The sequence below is a fragment of the Miniopterus natalensis genome, chromosome 1 (genome assembly GCF_054644295.1).
Source record: "Miniopterus natalensis isolate mMinNat1 chromosome 1, mMinNat1.hap1, whole genome shotgun sequence".
Taxonomy (NCBI): Eukaryota; Metazoa; Chordata; class Mammalia; order Chiroptera; family Miniopteridae; genus Miniopterus; species Miniopterus natalensis.
In genome coordinates, this window is record NC_142081.1 from 18,864,654 (window position 1) to 18,881,864 (window position 17,211).

Here is a 17,211-nt window from a genome sequence, read left to right on the forward strand (position 1 = left end):
GAAGTGAAGAGGAGGTGGGATAAGGCTAGGAAAGGTGTTGGGAAACCTTTCAACAGACTGGAGGGTTGGCAGACAGAGAGCCCAGCACTGCAGATCCTCCAAACGGTGCATTGGCATGGAAAAAAAGTGCCCCAACCCAAGATGCTCTACTGCCATCTGCTGGAAAATTGTCATGATAACCATGCAAATTTGTGGTGACTGAAGTTTGAAAATGACGCCCCCTGGAACTGTAAAGGGCAGAGCCTGACCAACCATGTAGGGCAGCCCTAGATGTATCTTCTCTTACTTGAGAGAATAAAAGATGACTGGGTCCCTGTCACCATGTATGCTCAAGTCCTGCCCTCATCTTTCTTTCCTGTGAGTTCGTGGCTCAAACAGAGGGTCTGTAGCAGTCTGTCTCCCATCGTTTCGTCACCCAGGCCCCTGTGGAGTCCATTCATTCTTCAATCGACTCCGTGCTCATGTCCTGAGTCACTACTCTGGGCCAGGTTACATGCTGGGCACTGTGGGTACCGCATGGGTAGAACCTAATCCCTGCCTTTCCTGAGCCCACAGTCCAATGGCAGGTACTTTGGAAATGAATTGGGGTGTACTTGCCTGTCTGGATGAGAGAAAGTCTGTCTATCTATCCTGGACAATTTGGTCCGTCATTTACTAGCTGTCAGCTCTTAAACATTTTCCTAAGCCTTTGGCTCCTCTCCAAGAAGACATGGCTAATATCTCACCTAACAGTTTGAGACCTATGTGAGATAATGTATATAAAGTCCCTGGAATTCAGTCACTTACCCCTTCCCCATGAGTAGTTAATTGTTGACTTGCTATGGTGAGGGACTCAGAGGCCAACAGTCTTGACCTGGTGCTGTTAGAGACTGAGTTACAACACACACATACACACCAGGCAGAGGGACAGCTCACTCGGGGAACACAGAGGCTCTGGTGCAGTTTCCTTCAGAAATGACCAAGAAATTATGAGCATGAATGCACGTTACAGGCCTAGCACAGAGCCAGGCCCACAGCAGAGCGGGTTCAGTAGGCATTGCCTTTCATTTTTCTTATACCCTGGATGGAAACAGATGCACCTGGGAAAGCTCAACCCCATTAGGTACCAGGGGGCTGAACAGGTGGGGTCATGGGGATTGGACCTTACAAGCTTCATTTACCTGCAGGAAAAGGCCTGCACTCTGTTTCCTGGCCAGGCCTCCCAGGCTTCCATCAGGGCTAGGAACAGGGCCACCCAACCACTGAGCTTAGTTCCTCACCTATAAAATGAGGCCAGTGATGTTTACTTTGTAGCACCATAGTGAAGATTAGAATGCTAGAAGTGCCTAAAGGGTCTACAACAATGCCAGAAAGGAGATAAACATAAAATAAAGTATAGCTATGATCGCCACGATGGGATCCAAGGGGAGGGGGTTGGAGCTCTCTGAAGGATGCCACTTTCAACCATCCAACTGCCAAGCACTGTGGGAGGCTGACGGTGCAGGTGTCACCTGATGAAGAGCCAGGATGCAATCTTGCCCTGCTCCGCTCCTCTTATGGCAGGGAAGCCGGTACAAACTTTCTGGAGGGGACTTTAGCAATAAGGATCCTTTTGACCCAGCAACTTCATTTCTAGGAATTCAGCCAAGGAAATAATCATAGAGCCCCAAAGAGTTGTTTGTGCTAGGACACTCATTGCAATGTTGCTAATAATAGCAAGAAACTGGAGATAATCTAAAGTCAGAGATACACTCAATACACACTCTGGCTGGATGCCAGAGTGTTAAGATCAGTGTGCAGCTGAAGTCTAGGCCAATGCCGGATATCACCTTATGCAGCAACTGTCTTCGATACAAAGGCACATCTAAAATTTTATCAGAGATTATTTGTGATAACTTCACTATTAATGAATTTCCTTGTCAATGCTTAACAGTTTAACATTATAGTGCAAGAACCAGCAAGTTTCCTGGTACTACCAGTAGCTAACTTGTCTCCTGTGTTATATATTACACGCATTTGTGTTAATAAATCAATGCTTTCTTTCAACTGAGAGCTGTGCAGGCATGTGATCCTTGCTTTTTCTAATGATTTTTTTCCTTAATATCCTTTATATTTCTTACCATGTTGGGTCAAATATGATTTATCATGAATATTGCTACACAATATTTCTTATGAAATTTGGAGGTTGGTTGACATTCTGTTTTTAGTTTATCTTTACAAGCTGCAAAGAATTACAAATAGAGCTTTTTATTAAAGCCCCATATCCTAAATAGAATAAAGTAACTAAAATATGACTACAGTTAAAAATTATTTTGTTTAGTGTTATAAATACTAGTATTCTAAACAGTTCTATAAAGATTAGAACTATTTTTTCCTCTGGTCCCATTGGACACTCTCACAGGCCTGTTTATGTTTACTCTACTCCCCATCTTACCCCACTCCTGGTCTCCAGCAAAAAGTCTATTCTCTCTTTACCCTGCTTTACTGAGAAAAGGTTCTAACTGGCTAATTCATGCTAAAGTGTAAAAGATCACCAACATCATAATATGTAACCTCTCCATAAGGAAAATGGGTTCTTTATTTCTATGTCAATGTGAAGGTTGACGGTGAGAGGCACAGAAGGAAAAACACTGGGTGAGGCTTGGGCACAGGGATCAAGTGACCTGGATTTTATTTCTACTGCCAGCAAGCTTTACGATCTTGGCCAATTTTATAACCACTCTGGGCCTCCATTTCCCCCTCCATAAAGCAGGTAGAGCCAGAGTTTTATTAGGCAGGGCTGTTGTAAGGGTTAAATAAAATAACCAATATGAAGGCACCTGGTCCTCTATCAGCCTGGCACATAATGGGTATGGATATCAGTAAACATGAATCTTTATTTAGTTGAATTCCTTTTACCTGCTGCTCCCTCTAGCTTATTTTTTAAAATTGATTTTAGAGAGAGAAGAAGGAAGAGGGAGAGGGAGAGAGAAATATGGATGTGAGAGAGAAACATCAATCAGTTGCCTCTGTACGCACCCGGACCAAGAATCTAACCTACAACCTGGGTATGTGTGCTGACCAGTAATTGAACCGGTGCCCTTTCGGTGCATGGGACCATGCCCAACCAACTGAGCCACACTGGCCAGGGCTCTAGCCTATTTTTTAAAGGTCAGATATTGAAGTATAACTTGCATACAGTAACATCCACCCTTTTGAGGGCTACAGTTCTATAAATTTTTTTTTAAATCCTCACCCAAGGATATTATTTCCATTGCTTTTCAGAGAGAGTGGAAGGAACAGAGAGAGAGAAACATCGATGTGAGAGAGATGCATTGATTGGTTGCCTCCCTCAAGCGCCCTGACCGGGGCCAGGGATGAAGCCTGCAACTGAGGTTCGTGCCCTTGGCCGGAATCGATCCCAGGACCCTTCATTCTACGAGCCAGTGCTTTAACCACTGAGCCAAACTGGCCAGGGCACAGTTCTATAATTTTGACAAACGTAGTCATGTAACTACCATCACAATCAAAGTATAGATTCCCCTTTGTCCTCAAAGACTGTTTCTTAGTTTTTCTAATATTTATTGAGCACTCACCGTGCCAAGCTCTGGGCTGAGTCTAGGCTACGAAAATAAAGATGACAGGTAAATCCATGCCCTTATAGTCTATCAGATGCAAAGAGACAATAAACAGACCAATAAAGACACGAACAAATAAATCATCATAGAGGCAGGAAGTGCTATGCCATAAGCAGGATTATTTGCCAGCTGGTAGCTGGGGGAAATTTCAGTAGAAAGGACAGGTGCTATTGAGTTGGTATCTTTGTCATTTAAAATTCACGACAAATTCTACAAGCTATAGCTAAAATTCCCATTAAATGGACAGGGAATTTGGGGCTCAGAGAGGCTAAGGAACTTGCTCAAGGTCACACAGCAAATGAATGGGAAAACAGGTCAGCAGATTCCAAAGCTTAGGCCAAAAGCTCATGCTAATTTCATCACACCACACTGCCTCTCTCCTGGGCCTGGGCCATCTCTGCTGGAACAGGGCAGGAGAGGGGGGCGAGGGTGTGAGCTCTGTGTTGCCTGCTGTTCTGTGACCATTACGTTTCTAAGAGTCCTATAAACAGCCAAGGGCACTGCAGTGACCTCATTCTCCTGACCTCACCTCCCTCCTCCTCTAATTGAGATGTCAACCTTTTGTCTCATTCCCTTCCATCCAGGACCCCCGGCATTACAGGCTTCTCAGTGGAGACAGCCCATCTCCCCCTGCGCCTCCTGGGCCCTCCATCGCGAAGACATAAAGCAAGGCTGTGTCAGATGAGCATTCACCCTCTCAACCCCCCTCTTCTTTTCTCTCCTCTCTTCATTTCCCTCTCCTCCCTCCGCCTCTCCTCTTTGCTGTCCCTATAGCCCCTCTTTCTCCCTCCTGTGTGCTTTCAGATGAAAGAGCTGCTTAGCCTCGCTGCTGCCACCCCTGCTAAGCGCCACACCGGTCCACGGGCATAGGCCTCCCTACCAGGACTGCCTGAGCTCTCCCTGGGAACCAGGGCTAATTGGTAAAAGATTACATTCATTCTTCCACAGCCTGAATGCTCCAGAGGAGGCTCTGCCCAGCCAAGCCAAGATTTCCACCCTGAGGCATCAATCACCAGGGAGACCTCTGGGGTTACCTGTCACCCAGAGGCTGACATTCAGACCTTGACATGTGGGTTTGGATGACGATTGAGGAGCCCTGCCCCCGATCACATACACACTCTAGCACCACAAACCGCAAAATGCTTGAGAGCATTTGATTAATGTGCTGCAGGCTTGCTTTATTTACATAATTTTACATAAATATCTTACATAAAGAGAGATCATGCAGGTCTTTCATCTTGAACGAGTAGGTTATATACCTGCTTCCTTTATGCACGTGGCATGTTCTAGAAAACGTATCAATAAGATGTTTGCCTGTTAAATCACATTTTAGTCCCAACATAGGCAAGGCTTGCAAATCAATGTGCAACAAATCTCTGAACCTCAGTCTCCTCATAAGAAAAATGGGTTTAATCATTTTTGTCCCAGCTAGCTTTACAGGGCTGCTGAGAGACTCATGGAATGAAATTTTAATTTTGTGGATGTGCTTTCTAAGGTTACAAAGCACTTTATTATATCAAAGTAATATTATTGTTAAAATGAAGACATAGTTGGCCAAGTAAATTATCACCTCCTAACAGAAATTCTGCGATAATCCAATTCTCATATACTCGGTTGGCTAAGATGAAGATTACACTTGTATGTTTTCCAAATCCAGGCAAGCCAGAAGGCATCTCACTGAGCCTTCTGAGACTTGGAGAGCACTTTGTGGTTGCCTCTGACTGGCTATTGGCAGTAAAGAGTATCCTGTTGAAGGATGTCTATTAAAACCTTAATTTCTGGGCACCGGTTAACCTTGAGACCCCAGTCCGTATCCTCCACTCCCCCTGATCAATCTGAAATAAGAACATGAGAATAAAGGAAAATCCCCAGAGCCTCCTTAGCTGTGGTCCCTTGAATTTTGGAATGTTCTCCACCCCAAACTCGGGATGGAGAGCATGTGTGTGGGGCTCCCCACCCAAGGCAGAAGTGGCTGGCTGCATAGATTTCCTCTCTTTGTACACAACATTTGGAGGCAAAATGGAATGATTGCCACTGGGAGGGAATTCATTTTATTCAAATAACACCACCAAATAGCAAAATTTATGGCACATATTTCTGGGAAAGCGGTCGGCAGCAATCAGATGCCTGTCTGTGTTACCGCCCCCTTGGGATAGCCTGCAGGTACAGTCACAGCCTAACTGTAAGAATATATGACAAAGGCAATGGAGAATGTGGTTTATAAATTATTTTCTGATGTTGTTTATGAAGGATGAGACTATATTGATGTGGGTGGCAGCAGAATTCAAGATCAATGGCAACTGTGTCCTCACCAGACATTTCAAAGACCTTGAAACACAGCTTTTCCTCTCAGAAAGAGACCAGTATCAACTCATCATTTGATACACTTTAACCCAGTGTCTCTTCTGGGCAAATCATGATGTTAGGAGATACAGAGGAGACCCCCCAAATATTTCCAACATAGGCCAAGAGCTCTTATTTTAGTTGGAAAGATGAGGCTTTTCTTGTGGCTAAAGATAAGGGCCCAGAAGAGAGTAGGAGCAGGAAGAAGCTAACATCCAATCTCCTGCTGGGACTGAGGCACTTAAATTACATTATCCCATCTGATCATCAGCACCACAAGGTAACATCTTCAACCCATTCTACAGATGAGAATGCTGACAGCAGAGAGGTTAAGTGACTTGCTCAAGTCCCACAGCTGGTAAGTGGCAAGAAAGCATTTGTTCTTAGTCTGCTTCATTCTCATGGGGCCAGAATCAAAGTGAAGTTTTTCAATTGACCTCCCTATTGATTTTTTCAGGGGTAAGCACCAATTTTTGAAAACCAAATAACATTTGGCTCTACTTTCTGTTACTCCATTCACTGAAGGGGAGGGGGCTGAGGAACTACTAAGTCCACATCTGAAGTTTTAATGTCCTTTTCTGTGGATCAACTATATTTCTAAATAAATAATTGTTCTTGTCCATTCCACAGCCAGCTCTCTGTCTCTCTCCTGGCTGAATACTCCCTTCCCCCACTGATATCTTCCCACATTCATTTAGCTTCTCTCTCTCTCTCTTTCCCCCTCCCCTCAAACACATACAAATTCAGACACACACCTTCCAACCACACACACACGCAAAATAAAATTAGAAATACCACCAGAGTTTCAAGGTATTTAGAGAACAGAGATCTTCAATCAATACAGCCCAAACCAAGGCCTCCAGGCTTCCTGCCTCCCAAACCAAGGTGAGAGGCAGGCAGAGCTTGTGAAAAGGGCCCAGACAGCCATGATCTTGACACAAAGGGCTCTAAAGGAAAAAAGACCACTTGTCTGCCCTGTGTCCACTGGAACTCACAGGGCTACCAGATTCTCAGAGACCAACACCTGGCAAATGTGTCCACACTGGATTTTTTGCTTATATGTAAGACCCTTTCAGAACATGAAAAGGTTTCCTGGCCCCCTTTTTATTGTGACACACACTGATAAAATACAGAGAAAACAGTATCTGATGATTCCAAAATATAAGTGGAGCTGATAAGCATATGGCCCTCATTTTAAGGGACTGCTCTTGTTTTAATCAACCAGTTGAGAAAGCAATAAACAATTATTTATTATGTTTGCTTTCATCCAGAGGGGTAGAGTGGGGCAGGGGTGAGCCATGACAGCCCAGGAAACTGAGGTAGTGGTGCTGGCTCCAATATTCCTGCAGTTTCTAAAGCTCCCTCTGCTTCCCTCACCCCTGCCCCCATTTGACACACACTGGCCAAGTGTCCCCACCCTCTTGGTGCCCCTTAGTACCCACCACAGAATAGTGGAGTCAGGAAGGGGAAGGAAATAGGAACAGGGAGATGGGACAGGGTGCCAGGCAGACGCTCCTGGTTCAAGCTCTGTGTCTGGATAAACCGCTCTGTTGTCCTCCCTTCTCCCACATGAGAGCTCCCCCTGGGTCTCAGTGATGTTGGGTTGCGTAGAGGCTGAAAGAAGATGCATTCGTTCAACTCCAGGCTCTGCCACTTACCTGCTGTGTGACCCTGGACGTGTGACTTGGCGTCTCTGTGTCTCAACCTCTTCATGCATACAGTGGGGATCGCTGAGCTTCCGCCGAGATGAACAAAGCTGCCTTATGCTAAAGGCGTAGAGCAGTGCCTGGTTCCAGAGCCCAGGAAATAGTGTCAGTAATTATGAACAAATACGCAAATAGCGCTTACCATGGGCAGGCCCTGTTTAAGGCTTTACATATATTGCCATATAATCCTCACACCTCTGTTTTACAGACGAGGAGACTGGAATCTGATCACACAGTAGTGAATGGTGGATATTCAGACCTGGGGAGACGGGCTCCAGAGTCGGGGTCTCAACCCCTCTGTGACAATGACGCTGATCTTTATGGGTGTTTCCCTTGGCAGGCTGAGCTCTACCCCCCCTCCCCGGGGCTTCTCTCTGTCCCAGAGTGGAGAGCAGGGAGGGTGGTCAGCCACAGCGGAAAGGCAAGAGCAGGTGAAGACTAGAGCATCCCCAGCAGGCTGAACCCAGACCCCAGCTGTAACCAGGCTGAAGTCAGGCAGGGTGCCCCAGCCTGCTCCAGGGAACAAGGGGAGGGGTGGGGGCAAGTCCACGACGCTGAGAGGGCTAGCCAGAGCGCCGCCCCCAGAAGGGTTGGGGGCACCTAGCTGCCATCCCTGCCGCTTCCTGGCCCCACTTGCTGGCGCCCAAGTGGGAGGGCCGCAGCGGCCCGCTCCCTCCCCCCCACACCCCCGCTACCTGCCCAGTCCCCAAAGCGAATCGTGAGAAGGCTGCGAGCCAGCGGGGCGAGCCCACAACTTTGCAGCCTCGGGGAGGTCGGGAGCCAGCGTCCAGGGCTCCTCTTATCGGCGCCCAGAGCTCGGTGAGTTCGCTTCCCTACCCCTCTGCGGCGGTGCAGCGGCGGCCGCTCGGGGGGCGGCTTCCCGGGCGTCCGGGGGGCGGTGGCCGAGGAGCGGGCGGCCGCCCGCGCTGCCTGAGTCGCCGGGGCTCCGGCTGTGCCGCCCTCCGCCCGCGGCGAGCCCGGCTCCAGTGCTGAACGGACAGCTCCCCGAGTCCCCGGGCCGCCTCGGCGGCCTCGGCGTCCCTGCTCCCGTGGGGCCCGGGCCGCGGCCGCCCGCAGAACGCCCCTCGCTCCCCCAGCCCCAGTCCTTCGCCTCCCAGGCGCCGCGGCGCATCTGGAGGCTGCTCCTGCGCCCCCCTGGCGACCGGCGTGGGGAAGACACTCGCTTCACCGGAGCCTGGGCCGAGGGCTCCCTCCGGGGTGGGCAGCGCCGCGGCGGCGCCCGGGCGCACTCGGCCAAAGGCAGCGCCGGGTCCCCCGCGACCGCACTCGCGCGTGCCTCGGGCTGGGCCCCCGCGGCGGAGGCGGGAGGCGCCCGCGCTTCCCGGGCGGCCGCGGGCCCCCGGGGCGCTGGCCCCTGCAGAGGGGACTCCAAGGTGATCGGTCGCACAATGGGACGGGGCAGCCCGGATGGAGGCCTCGTGGCACTCGCCCATCCTGCGAGCAGCGGCCTTCCCAGAACTTTTCTCGCGCCTCTGGCTCCCCGACTCCTTAGCCCTTGGAAAAGTTCTCTCGGGCGCCCAGGGTTCTATTTCCCGGTGGCCCCCGAATCTGGGCAGGAGCTGGGGGTGGAGGGGAGTGGAGTGGGGGCGGCGGGGGCCGATCAGCGGGAAGGCTGGCCAAGGATCCACTCCTGCGCCCGGGGCGAGCCTGTCGGTACCGAAAGGGTTTCGGCGCCATCGGCGTTGTTTGGGTTTCTCGCTCCAGGAGGGCGGGAGGCGGGCTCGAAGGGGGGGTATGGTCGCCTCAAAAGAAAACGCTCTTTGCAAACAAATAGCCAGGGCTGCGGGCGTGGAGAAGTGTACTGACCAAGACCTGCTGACACAGGTATTCCCGCTGCCCCCACCTCACCCCACTAGTGACTGAGCGCATGTGTGAATGTATCGATTGTTTTAATTGATTTCTTAAAGCCAGGTGGCAGCGGCTGCGTGTGTGTACACAGATATACACACACACAAACACAGACACCCAGGCACACACATGACAGGCACAGAGTCACACACAGACACCCCCCCCCACACACACACACGAATATCACAGACCCACGAGCACACGTACCTCCAAAGAGCCTCAGGGTACCGGGGAGGTCTCCGAGTGTTGCCCAAGATGGGGTGGGGGCAGGGGCTGAGAAAGGGGAGGTGAAGCAGGCCTCCCATCCTTCCCCTTGGCCCCCACCCCAACTCCTTTGCTTTCTCCTGGGGGGGGTGTCTGAAGGAGAAACCCCAAACCTGGGCTCTTTCCCACTGCCATAAAAGAGCAGCGCCCTAACCTCCTGCCCCCCATCCCTGACAGACTTCGGAAGAGCCCCAGCCTCGCTCTCCTGGCGCCTGACGCCAGGGCGCCAAGCGACTCGAAAACTGACGGATGGGGCACCGGGAAGTTGAGCCTGACCCCCTAAGGCCTTTTCGGTCTCGGGGTCTCATGCCTGCTGGTGCCCGGGTTTAAGAAACAGTGGAGGGGCAGTGGGGGGACAGGGATGGGAGCAGGGACTTGCGCGGAACGGGACGACGGCGCGCCCGAGGAGCGCCCGAGGGCGCCCCCTGGGCACGGCCGTGAGCCTGCCTCTCGCCCTGCGCCCCTTAGGCATGTAATGGAAGATGCTGGCCCTGAGGCTGCTCAACGTGGTGGCCCCCGCCTACTTCCTGTGCATCTGCCTGGTGACCTTCGCGCTCCAGCTCTTTCTCTTCCTGCCCAGCATGCGCCAGGACCCCGCGGCCGCGCGGCTCTTCCCGCCCGCGCTGCTCCACGGGGCGCTCTTCCTGTTCCTCTCCACCAACGCGCTGGGCAACTACGTCCTGGTCATCCAGAACTCCCCCGACGACCTGGACGCCTGCCGGGGGCCCTGGGCCGGGAGGGCTCCGTGCCCCCCGCCCAGCACCCACTTCTGCCGAGTGTGCGCCAGAGTCACCCTGAGGCACGACCACCACTGTTTCTTCACCGGCAACTGCATCGGCAGCAGGAACATGCGCAACTTCGTCCTGTTTTGCCTCTACACCTCCCTTGCCTGCCTCTACTCCATGGTGGCGGGCGTGGCCTACATCTCTGCAGTCCTTTCCATCTCCTTCGCCCACCCCCTGGCCTTCCTCACGCTCCTTCCCACCTCCATCAGCCAGTTCTTCTCTGGTGAGTGGGCCTCGACAGGCAGGCTGGGCCCTACACAAAGACCCCACCCCCACCCCCACCCCAAGGGTGCCAGATTTAAACCAGGGTGCCCGATTAAATTATAATCTCAGGTAAACAATGCATAACTTTTTAGTGTATAAGTATCTCCTAAATATTGCATGAGACATACTTATACTAAAAAAATGTACTGTTAGCTCTCTGAAATTCAATTTAACTGGGCATGCTGTATTTTATCTGGCAACCTCTCTCCCTACCCCCATCCTCATTCATCATCTCCTTTTTGCTCACCATTGTCCATTTGCTCATAGAATTGTGGTGACCTAAGCAACACACCAGCTCAGTGCCAGGCAGGCTGTGCGGTGCACCCGTGTTATGACCTTCCTCTGCCTGGCCCCCAATTCTGCTCACACGTTCCCCTAAGGACTTTGTCTTCCAAAGGTCTTGCCAACCAACCACAGTAAGGTCAACAGGGTGCCAGGCCAGCCCCAGCAGGAGACTAAGTCCTGTGCTCCCGCCCATGATGTTTGACCTCACCAGGTGGCTCCAGCCTGCAGATGCCTCAGAGCAGGGGGCACCTTGATTGGAGATGCAGCCACGTTTAATGGCTCCATCCTCACACCACAGTCATGGGACTGGTGTGGGATCTGACCCTCCAGGAGTCTCTCACACCTGCAGGAGCCAGACACGTGGGCCTTCGCAGTGATGCTCAGCTGGGTACCCCGGTGAGGACCGCATGTAGTGTGCCCCAAGAACAGCTCCCTGATGCCTGGCCCAGAGGGACTGGTGGCAGTTCTTACCACTTTACCTGGCCTTGAAATGTGTTCCTACCTCATTTCCTTCCTCTCCATCCCTACCGTGGCCTTTGACTCTGATCGACTTGGCTCTTACAGGTGATGGTGTGCGCACAGGTGTGTACAATAGCGTTATCTCCATTTCTCAGATGAAGAAGATGAGGCTCAAGTGGGATTAAATGGCTTGCCCAGGATCTTACTACTACTGCAAAGCAGGCTCTGCCCTGCCCCCCCACCCCCACCCAGCGGCACAGGGGACACAGCAGGTTTCCTCACCCATTGGCCTTTCAAGGACAAAGAAAGAGAGTGCAGCTACTTCCACTGAGAACCCAAGATTGTCTTGATGTACCTGGGCTGGACATTCATAAAAATCCTGCTCCGCCCGGGGGAAGCCATCATTTCAGTCTTTGTTGGGGCTGCAGCCCTGATCCTTCGCAGGCGTAGAACTATTGTACCATTTGGCAGTGGGAACACAGACACCCAGGGAGGACCCAGCTAGAGGAGTTGCCTTGAGAGCTGGTGGCTGAGCTGGGCCCAGATCTCAGAGCTCTCAGGCCTTCTGGATCTGGTACTGGCAAAGGAGGCTGCTGGGACTGAAATAACCAGGAGGAGGGAGGGTAGGTGGGCGAGCTAGGGGGTGGAGTGTGAGCACAGGCAGGTGGAGGGATGAGGAGAGCTAGAGAACCTAATTACACTTTCCTTTCCAAGCAGTTTTATCACATGAAAAGGATGATTCCAAAAGGAGGACCTTGGAATGACCTGATTTGAGATAAGCCCGGGCCTGAGGCCTATCCATATGTGTTAGGTCTGGGAGGCAGGAAAGGAAAAAAGTAGGACCTGTTTCTTGATCTGATGGGAGAACGGAGCCCGTGTGTGCCTACCTTGGAGCCCACATGCCATTCCAGCAGAAGGATATGCACCATTATCTCTTATCTCCTCCCCATACCCACTGGAAAAAGAAGGCCAAGGTTTCCCATCCCCAACTCTCCCATCTCACCTTCCTTCTTTGCCAACCTTCCATCGGTCCCCTTGCCAGTTCTCCTCTCTCCCCTCCCCAAAACACACCCCTCATCGCTTCAGTGTCTCCCTCCCTAGCTCTTCTCCCCCTGTTCTCAACCCAACTGGTTGAGGGCACTCCCTATCTCATCTGCTCAGGAGGGCAGGAAGGAGTCAGAGGCTCAAGTTGTTTGAAAGATTGAGTTATTATTTCCCAACCGTAGTATTTGTTATCCCCAACTGTGGTGCTGTCCCTGAGTGATATCTGCCACCAGAGCATGGGGTGGTTGTGAGTGTGGGCCCTGTGAGCTAGAAGTGGAAGGGGCCTTCTGGTGGCTGCTGCCCATGGGCCTTTAGCTGATGCTAAAGAGGTGGGAGGCTAGCCAGGTGGATTTTAGAAGTTGCCTTTTCTTTTGGCCTCATGGAATCAGTACAGGTTTACCACCTCTCTGAGCCTCATTCTTGTCACCTAGGAAATGGAGATGATGCCATCTGACCTGTGTTCTGGCATTTGTATAAGTACACCAGCGTGGTGGATGCCACCAGAAAGTCCAGTAGAAGGAAGGGAGATTAACATTTGTTGAGTACCTATTATGTGCTACCCACTGTGCAGGTCTCATTTCATTCAATCCTCACCACAAGTCTGGGAGGTAGGTATTATCATATCCATTTTAAAGGTTCAGGAACCAAAGGGTCAATGAAGTTAAGTTGCTTTGAAGCCACACAGCTAGTAGGATTCCAACCCAAGCTTTGGACTCAGGATTGCAAGCCTCAAGCTCACATTCCTTCCATCACACCACACTGCCTCTCTGGAGCTGCTTCTTGATGAATGAACCACTTTGGGAGGAAGAGAGCTTCTTGTCCCTGAATGTATGTTAAAGATGCTAGGCAATGATCTGTCAAAGGCGCTACTAATGCTTGGTGGGAAGCAGGGAGGGAGAGATTGGACAATGTGACCATTCAGGCCTTTAGGAAAACTGTGATTTTTCTAAAAGAAGCAGAACTATTATTAGGTAGTTCAGAGAGCCGAGGCAGCCAGGTTAGGCAACTTCAAACGCTTCCAGAAAGCGCAGGTTCCCAGAAGAGCTTTTTGTAGCTGCCACAAGGGGCCAGGAGAAGGCCACAAGGTCTTTTCCACATGCCTTGATTTAGTGCCAGAAAAAAGCCTGTGGAAAAAACAGCTTCCATCAGGCCAGGTTTGTCCCTGAGGCTGAGTTGCAAGGCAGGCCCACGCTTGACAGCTCTGATGTTCTCACGTCCCAGCTCAAGGGCCATCTTTGCCTGTCAGCATTCCCGGAGCCCAAAGGGGACCTTAGCTATTCTGTGCTGACAAGAGGAAGTGAGTCAGAGGGGTGGCCAGCCCAATGTGATCCCTGCCCCGCTGCTGCCCCCAGCCTCCTGGGGGGCTCCTCAAAATGCAAGCTGGACTGAGCTTTCATCCCCTGGGCAGATGGGCTTGTTTTTCTCCAACTTTGCAAATAGAAACCTGCTATCAAAGCTCCCAGGGCTGAGGGCAAGAGGAGGCTGCTAATGAGCAAACCCAAACCAGGCCCACATCCTCCTGGTGGCTGAGTCCACCACTGCTTAGACTCGACAAGTTTTAAAAATTCAATCCTCACTCAGGGGCCTGGAAATTGGAGCCTGAGGAAACCAGGGGAAGCTGGAGAAGGGAAAGCATGGTTGAGATTTGCAAAGGTCAAAAGGTTGTAAGGTGGGGTCTGGAGCAGGCACCCCCATCTCACTGGAGGAGGTGGTATTGGGCTCACCCTGCAGGAAGAGGACCTGAGGAGGGCTCTCGACTTCTCTCCTGGGTTCATGGCCCTGGATGCTGGGCAGGCCAAGGTAAGTGTCTCTACCATGGCTGCCAGAGTTGCAGCCCAGCCAGGACTTCAAGCCCTGGGGAGAGGGAGAAAGCTTGATGGTGTAAGGAGTTAAAGTTGAGACTTTTCTGGGTATTGTCTCCTCAGCAGGGAGCACTGCCCTGAGTGTGAACCAAAAAGCTGGCTACTTTGCACACAATTTTCCTGAATTGTGCAACCCTGTGGAACCATTTTACAGATGAGCAAACTGCAGCTCAGGAGGTTAAGAAACGTGTGTGAGACCACAGAGCTGGGAGATTCAAACTTAGCGTGGACTGGCCACCCCCACTCTGAAGGAGAGTGTGGGATCTCTTATTCAGAGGGTGTTTAAAAACTAGTAACAGAGAGCACTTGTTTAGAGGGGTCTACAGGAGGTCCTGCCCAAGGCAGGGGGCTGAACCAGTGACCGGGGGTGGGGGTGGAGGCCTCTTCCAGCTTTAGCAAGCTCTTCCTGACAGCACAGCTCTGGCCGGGTGTTCTGGCGGCCACAATGTCCTCTTGTTAACACTAATGACTGGTGCATTCTCTAAGTTGGAGCTGGAGCTCTGTGCTGCCCTGGGAGCTCGTGACTTACTCTTGATGACGAGGCCCTGCTCTCCATCCCGTGTCACTCTCCTGAGCCCTCCCGCCGATGCTTCCAGCTCGTAGAGAGGAGGTGCTTCAGTCTAGACAGCCGCCCAGGCGCCAGCTCCCTCTCTAGGATCCTCAGCTCACCCCTCTCTCCTCCTGAGAAAAATCCCTTCTCCCCGTTTCCAGGCCAGAAAGAGAAGATTAGGGGATGTTAGTGTCCAGGGAAGCTTCCTTCCCTTCTCCCCGACATCCCCATCAGCCCCAAGGAGCCATCAGCGCTAAGAAGTTAGATCAACTAAGTTCCTCTGGGCCGCTGCGCGCCGAGGTTGCTGTAAGACGCAGCTTCAGCCGCGCGCCCCTCCCAGCCCGCGGAGCGCCTGCGGCGGCGGCAGGTCCCCGCGCGGCCCGGGTGTAAAGCGGCGCCGTTTCCCGCCCCTCCCCCGCAGGAGCTGTCCTCGGTTCTGAAATGTTCGTCATCCTCATGCTCTACCTCTGGTTTGCCGTGGGCCTGGCCTGCGCCGGCTTCTGCTGCCATCAGCTGCTGTTGATTCTCCGGGGGCAGACCCGCCACCAGGCGCGGAAGGGGGTGGCAGTGAGGGCCCGGCCCTGGCGCAAGAACTTACAGGAGGTGTTTGGGAAGAGGTGGCTGCTGGGCCTGCTGGTCCCCATGCTCAACGTTGGAGGTGAGAGCTCCAAGCTGCGGGACAAGTAGCAGGCACCCCCATCGTGTCTCTCTCCGTGTGTCCTGAACATAAGATCGTGGCACCCTTGTCTCCGCCCATAACCCACTGCAACCTAGGGCCAGTAGTGGCCTAGCATCCACCCCTGGTCTGTGACACGTGGGGAACAACATCGGCTGGTGGATCACGACAGGGAGGAAAAAATGGCCACTCGGGCATTGCTACACTCTCCAGGGGCCAGCCGTGTGGCTGCTAGGAGGCCTCTGCTTTTGTCTCTTTTCCTTGGCTCCCTGCTTTGCCCCTCTCCTCTCCCCTCCCCATCCCCTCTCTACCATGTCCCACGTCCTCGCTGCCATCTGTGAGAGCTCTTCCTCTAAGCCCCGTGTTGGGAGTGGGGAATGCATTCTTGCTGCTGGTATGATGCTCCCTGGGACCTGGAGTCTGGCAAAAATGTTTAAAATGACAAAATGTTTAAAATTACCAAGCCTGCTCTGCCAACTGCCAGGGAGATTGGGAAAGGAGGGAGGGTGTCCCCATGCCCTTTCAGGAATTGTGGGCAGTGAGAGGGGAAAAAGATCTCAGTAGCTTGCTGCCCGCCACACCCCTGAGTTGCAAGGCCCTTTCTTTGGGGCACAGCAACCAATGGTCCGGGATTTCTATTCCAGCTGCTATCCCCTGTGCGCCCTGCCCCAGCTGGCCAACCCAGCCCGTCCAGGGCCTGGCTGGATGCTTCCTTTCCCTGGCACTCTTCCAGCGTTTGCTAGATGCTGGGAAGGCAAGGAGAAGGGAGAAGGAAAGGGGACATGCTGACAAATGAGAGGCAGCTGACTACATAACCATATAGAAGGGGACGTGTGTGTGTGTGTGTGTGTGTGTGTGTGTGAGAGAGAGAGAGAGAGAGAGAGAGAGAGAGAGAGAGAGAGAGAACTAGAGGGAGAAAGCGATGCAAATGCTTAGGGGAAGGGAAAAGAGAGGGTCACACAGAGGCTGGGCACTGGGATATTTGGGGACTGAGAATGAGAGGGGCAAATGAGTTCATTTTTTCCCTTTATAAAGGACATTCTGGCAGCTAAAGCTTTTCATGTTAGGATGGCTTCCTGGGGAGGTAGTGAGTGCCCCCAAACTAGAGGCATTCCAGCAGGAACTAGGCAGTCATGTAGCAGGCATGCTGTGGAAAGGATTTCTGCATGGGGTCAGGAAAGGGAAAATCTCTTCCCACCCCAAGATTCTGGTGTCCTCTTTGTGACTGCCAGGTCCAGAGGTAAGATCTGTAGAGATGCCTGTGAGTTATTTGCTTTCATAGAGGTGGGCCTGGCATAGATGAGTCTGAAAATTATGATGCAAAATTTAAGACCTCACCCAGCCACCAAGGAGAGAGTCTCTGGAGAGACAGGTCTACCTGAGTGTTAATGATAGTTAAAGGGGGTTGGCATTTGAGGACAGGGAGATGGAGCAGTTCAGGGGTAGGTGGGGGCAGTGGTGGAGAGAGCAGGGCTTGGAGGTCATGCTCAACTTGGAAAGGTGAGATT

At 52.0% G+C, this 17,211-nt stretch overlaps 1 protein-coding gene across 1 annotated transcript; it reads left to right on the forward strand.

Moving 5' to 3' along the window:
- Window positions 1-10,260: 10,260 nt before the first annotated feature.
- Window positions 10,261-15,714, forward strand: ZDHHC22 (zDHHC palmitoyltransferase 22). The gene is made up of 2 exons (XM_087813888.1): window positions 10,261-10,786; window positions 15,449-15,714. Exons 1-2 carry the CDS (start codon window positions 10,261-10,263, stop codon window positions 15,712-15,714), a joined length of 792 nt encoding a protein of 263 aa, XP_087670014.1.
- Window positions 15,715-17,211: the final 1,497 nt, after the last annotated feature.

Bases quoted from the DNA above. Each gene is read 5' to 3' on its own strand.
- ZDHHC22 (XM_087813888.1), top strand. From the start codon at position 10,261: ATGCTGGCCCTGAGGCTGCTCAACGTGGTGGCCCCCGCCTACTTCCTG. The intron at 10,787-15,448 runs GTGAGTGGGCCT...CCTCCCCCGCAG, and splicing joins CATCAGCCAGTTCTTCTCTG to GAGCTGTCCTCGGTTCTGAA.